Raw genomic sequence first — 6223 nt, forward strand, 5'->3', positions numbered from 1 at the left:
TATGAAAAAAAATGTTTATTGTCAGCAACAAGTATCACAAATATATGAAAAAAATATAGCATAAGAAATATATTAATTTCGTCAATAAATAGTCACACATATCAAAACAGCCTCGCATGGAGTCACTCCTGTTAGTAGTGCTTATGGGAGGACTCTTAACGGACTGACAACAGTACAGACACATGAGGTATTCTGTGTTTATGGACAAACGAACATTTTGGATGAAATGGATTGCATTCTAAAAAGGCATGACAGGCTCATTGTTTCAACTTCCATTGTCTTAAGGCACAGCCTACACGGAACTACATTCACTGTTCAAAAACAAAGAAAAATTTGCAGTACACATTAGCACCTTGACGTCTAACAACTTCCCATCTCCCAAGACTATTAAAAAAAAAGACTAGTAAAAAACAATAATGATAGTAACGTCGTCAACATAAAGGAAAACAATCCCTGAGCAACCTGTAAGACATGGGGCTTCTTTCGATGCAAAGAGTAATCCAAAATCCTGATTATCAATAGTCAGAGACTCATCAACAAATTAAAAAATAAAATAAAAAGGAGAGAATCTCATGGAGGTGAAACAGAGTGTTTCAAATTGGTTTGTGTCGCATCAAATTTTCAAAGGTTTTAAGTCAAGTATGCACCACAGTGTTAAAATGCTAAAACAGTCTGGGGGAGCTAGGCTTCATCAGCCATAGTCTTCAACACACAATTATAAGCAATCGTGGAATATTGGTGGCAACACAGAAACTAAAAGTTCCTGAGCCTTAATACTGGAAAGATCACCTCAGGGATCATACACTCATCATATAAATAAAACTATCCCCTATCAAGCGGTGAGAAAACCAATCGGACCACTGTCTGTCTCAGAAGGAGGGCGAGGTAGTGATGGGACTCTGCAGGAAGGAAAGAGGGCTGGCCGCTGTGTGGATGGGGAAATTGAACACTGTGCTGTTTTTGCTAATGGCGGGGCTTCCTGCCTCCGAGGAACACGTAGAGGAGGCGAGCACTTGGGATTCGAATTGCAGAAGCTGCCCCATGAAGCTGAAGTTGGGTGAGATGATGCTGCGCCGCTGTTTGACAAACTCAAAGGCCTCTTCAAGCTTGACACGGTTGGTGCGCATCAGATAAGCCAAACAGATGGTAGCCGAGCGCGAAATACCCGCCTGACAGTGAACGAAGACGCGTCCACCTTTATTCCGTACAGAATCTGTGGAAAATGAAAAAAGTAATTTGGTTAAAACTTAATTAAACCAGCTCCTATTAGGAACCCAAAAGCGGTTTCAACAACTTCTCTAAACACACATTCATTTGCAAATTCTACTCTGTAGGTTTGCTATTCAAGGAAGCCACCTCATTAAAGAAACTGGAAGTTAAACCAGGCAGGGGTTCGATTAAGAGGGGAAACACCCCCTCCCCCCCAAACAGGCCTGAATACACGATGGGGGGTTGTGACATCCCTGCGAAGTGCACTGATCTGATAGGAGGGCAAAAGAGACCCAGAGACACTACCTTTTGTTCAGGCTAAACAAAGGATGCAAAGCATTCAGACGGAGCCAGTTGCCCCATGAAAAGATCAGGTCACAGTCTGGTGTTATTTGAAAAGGGGGCACCTCTTTAAACAGGATGAGAGGATGATGTAAGCCTTAGTGGCTGTCAGGCCTGGGCCGTACAGCTGGTTGAAATGGAGGGAACTTTTGAAAAATTCAATTCAGACTTCAGCTAAATGGGGGTTGGGCTGTGAGTCTGCCTGCCTGCCAAAGCTTCTCATATGATGACATCTGTTCCCTATTTCGTAACAGAGGTTTGAATAATACCAGGGTAAAATGATACTCACCGATAAATTCGATAGCTTCATTGAACCAGGAACTGATGTTGGCTTTGTGGTTGTCCTCAACAGGAATACTCTTGTACTGATAGTGGTCTTCAAAGTGGTTGGGGCAGTTGGAAGAGACGTTAATAAGGGCTGTGATTCCCAACATGTCCAGCATGTCTTTTCTGGAGGCATGATAAGCACTGCCTAAATACAGGAATGGCAAGATTTCAACAGGGCCACCCTAAAGAAAAAACAGAAAATTAGTGGACAAGTTCACTTGCAGTGAGTCAAAATCACTCTTATTTACAGCACAGTTGCTTATTAAAAGAATAATGTATTTACCTGATCATACAAAGGGGTTGTACATGAGTTACAGGAGGAATCCGCAGGGTCTGAATGGCAGCTAGAGCTCAGAGGTAAACTCAAGCCTTGTGGGGGAACTGGTTTTGTACACATTTCAGGAAACTCAGAGGAAAATGTCTCGAATCCACCTAAAAACAGTCAAATAGAAACCATTATTTTTAACAAAAGTGGAATTTACAAGTGTCTAGCAGTTGACAACAGCTGAAGAAAACATTTGGTCGCAATTTTAAATACACAACCATTCACAGTAGCTACACGAGTTACACCTTATACTTGGAATGGTATTACAATAAAATAGCCCAAATTATAGTTCAAGAATAATTCGTACCTTTAAGAAGGAATACACTTGCTCCAAATGGATTGCGACACAGAGCGTTCACGGCGAGCATTAAAGTCCCGTCTTTCTTCACTTCTCCCATTTCCAGACTGCGGTCATCCAAGAACACAACACTCTGGTATTCCCCGGACAGAAGCCTGTTTCTGGTGTCCTCGTTGGGTACAATGTGCTCCAGCCCCAGCCCCCCTCTGGCCCTCCGGCGTACAATAGTACTGAAACGCACATTACTGGAGCCCGATATATGGGACGAGCTGAAGGAGAAAAACGAGCGACAGTCCAGAACCAGACAGTCCGGATCATCTCCCTCCAACAGATCACGAAGCGAGGCCGAGTCGATGGTGGGCACTTCCATGATGACCATAGTAGACAATGTAGCGAGATAAACGACACGAGACGAGGCGGCGAGCTTGAAAAGTTCTCTCTAAAGTCCTTTGTTCGAGAGTCTTACCCAATAATAGTCCGTTGAGCGCGCTGAAATTTTAAATCTTTTGTTTTCAAGTAAAACTCGCTACTTAGTTTCTTGTCGTTCTTGTTCTGATCGGAAAGGCGCTAAGCGGCGCTTATATAGACCTCCCTGCTTGCACTGAGAAGCATGACGTCAAATGCTCCGCCTTTCTTGGCCCGTGGCCCGCGTGAATTCGCACGTACGTCAGTGTGATTGAGCTTGGCTAGTCAAGCCCACATTATCAGATCCTGTTAAAGCCAGTCGACCTCTAGACCAAGAGGCTGGTAATCTAGTCCAGTTTCCGAGTGGTGTCACTAAATTTGCGTGTTAGTATTGATGGTGTTGACTACTGTTGTTGTACTTGTTGGGATGATGGTTCAGGGGCTTTGAGTGACAAAATAGTTTCCTCAGAGGATGATCTTTGATCTCAGACCCATTTTCAAGATTCAAGATTTTTATTTGTCACATACATGGTTATATGGAAGTGAAATGTAAGTATTTTGTCAGTCAGGTCGATGTTTGGCGTTTTTGAGATTATCAGCATTGGCCAATGTCTTGGCAGATTAACACATTTAGTATTTCCCTCTCATGTCAGTTCCAAACAGGGTAGGCTATTTTATGCAAGGGTCTACATAAACTTGTTTTAAAATATGTTCCAAATGGTTAGGATATATGCTAGACATATGTAAGTTTAAAAGTATGGAATTTTAAAATACAGAGGAAGAATATGCTTGCATAATAAAGAATAAGCTTAAATGTCCCACTTTACCAGTATTCGACAAACAGAATTTACTCAAAATGTGTGAGATCATATTGAGATCTCAGATTAGTGGGGAGTTTTTCTCAGAAGAAAAATCTGAGACGCATGAGACTAAAGTAACGTTCTAATCTCTTTATTTCATTTCGTTGTTGACTTTAGGGAAACAATCAAGATATTGATTGAAAATCTCAATTATTTATTTATTTATGTGAGGTTAGTAGCCTAACGCTTCATCATGTATGAAATTCAATAACAATACAATAATAACTGTCAAAAATGAAACAATGTTTAAGATATAATATTTCCATGATATTATTGTTTTATGTGATTTTGTAAAAACATTTCTCATCAGATAAATAACAAGATAATTAGTGAACCTATCATTGTACTCATAAAAGTTTATACTTTGTTTTTATTGTACAGGAGTACATAGTGTGCAATGCCACGAGAGCAAAGGGAAACCATAAAAGTTAATCACTGTATAGAAACTTGAGGTCTAGTAAATTTCCATCAGCTTGAAACACAAACCAAGCTCAGGTAGGCCTATATGAGGCCATGGTGTAGGAGACCTATATTTTCAAGATAATCAACGTGTTTCAATCAAAAAGTCAGTGTATTTGGTAACTAGTTTGTCAGAGTTCGAATATTTTACAAGGTACATCCATTACAAGTAATTGTCAAAAAATAAAAATAAAAAATCCTGTAATTAGATGTTTTGTTTGGCTGGTTAACCTACTACCATACCACATTTTTCACAGCAGTGAGGAAAAATGTGTTGCTATGGAATTGGGGTGCTGTGTTTGTTCAGTGGGTCGGTTTAGACATTTTTAATCAAAAATATGCAAATCAATTGCTTGTAGCTATATCAGTGAATGCTTTAATTAAAAGTGTAATAATTTGTTAATCACTGCTATGTTACATGATAATAATAATGAAAAAACAACAACAACAGTACTTGTAGATTACATAAGGTTTTTCTTTTCTGGTCTTACAATTACTAAACTTCTCATAGCAGGGAAATAAAATGACCACTGATGCCCTCTAATCCTATATATTTTATCATGTCATATTCACTTCTAAAACTTTAATTTGATAATATTTTATTTCAATGTGTCAGCCACAATACTTTACTAGAAGCAAAAATGACATATGTAGGTCATGACGTCAGCACTGCATTTCTGAACTTGAGTCAGAACTTGTGGAGGATTTCTGTCCAAATCATTTCTGGGGTTGTCATACAGAAAAAGCAAGTAGCAGTTTTACAAACTAGTTTGCATACATGAGAATGGCACAGCATTGTTCATACTAACATTTAACTTTGAAAATGTTCTCTGATATATGCTTTACATAAACAATTATTATTTATATCTAAAATCTGAAAATCATAAAAGTACATTAAAAAAAATTACATTAACATTTAATATTAGTGCCAGCCCTGTGTTGTTGTGTTTTGCTCCCCATGTGCTCCCCCTGACCCAGTTTCTCCCCGTGTTGATTGTGTTTAGTTTATTTAGCTGCGTTTCTTTGATTATCCTCATTTAGTTCCAGTTACTTAAGCCCAGTGTTTTCCAGTGTCTAGCATCCAGTGGTAAACGTCATTTTGTGTCTCCTGCCTGTCCTATGTTCCCTGCTATTTTGGATTATTAAAGACTGTTGATGGTAACTCTCCTGCGTTCTCCTTACTCCAACACAAGTGTGACAATTAGCCTGCTAGACACACAAAAAAGAATGACACTCAGTTCATCAAAAATACAAATAAAGCACTTTAAACTCTGTGAATCAAATCTTAAGAACAGGAACGTGAGGTATGTAAAATAATTTAAAACAAATCTTTCAGGGATTACTCACACTTTAGATTGTTAGAAAGGGAAGTGAAATAGTGTGACAAATGAGGCATTTCCTTGGTGTAGCAAACAGAATATACCAATGTCATCACAGACCATTTACCGACAGAGGTCCCTCTGGGCAACAGTTGTTAGGCCTGGGAAAATACTCTGAATGTACTTTTGCCTCTTTTCCATAAATCATTTATAGCAATTTTTGCAGATGCTGTATTAATATCTGACAACCGAAATTTCTAGAATGCACCCAGAAATGACATAGTGAAACACTGCATGATGCACCACATCATTCAGCTGCAACTACTACATACTGTAGTTGGGTAAATATGTACAATATATACTGTATAAAAACTGTAAGATTTAATTAGTAACTGTTATATCTATGGATCTTGTAATATATCATATGTGTGTTTATTTTTTCATTGTATTTCATTTTGTATTTTTTGTATTTCATACATACACTTTGTATGTACAATTTCTATAACATATTTATAAAATACAGCTCTAGTAAATACAAAGAAAAATTATTCATTATGTGAAAACTCTGTGAAGGACCCTATATGTGATTGAAGTCTGGGTAAGATACAGTGCAGTATCACTGGAACACTGGAGTTTATTTCCAATAACGAATAATGAAACATTTCCGTGTGTAATTTTG

At 38.5% G+C, this 6223-nt stretch overlaps 1 protein-coding gene across 1 annotated transcript; it reads right to left on the bottom strand.

Annotated features, from left to right (window-relative positions):
• dusp1 (dual specificity phosphatase 1) lies at window positions 1–3068 on the bottom strand. Its single transcript, XM_019090654.2, has 4 exons — window positions 2511–3068; window positions 2162–2310; window positions 1841–2060; window positions 1–1213 (listed from the first exon to the last, which is right to left on the bottom strand). The coding sequence occupies exons 1-4, from the start codon at window positions 2878–2880 to the stop codon at window positions 870–872; spliced, it is 1083 nt and encodes a 360-aa protein (XP_018946199.2). The 5' UTR covers window positions 2881–3068; the 3' UTR covers window positions 1–869.
• Window positions 3069–6223: the final 3155 nt, after the last annotated feature.

Source organism: Cyprinus carpio, chromosome B14 (assembly GCF_018340385.1).
Source record: "Cyprinus carpio isolate SPL01 chromosome B14, ASM1834038v1, whole genome shotgun sequence".
Lineage (NCBI taxonomy): Eukaryota > Metazoa > Chordata > Actinopteri > Cypriniformes > Cyprinidae > Cyprinus > Cyprinus carpio.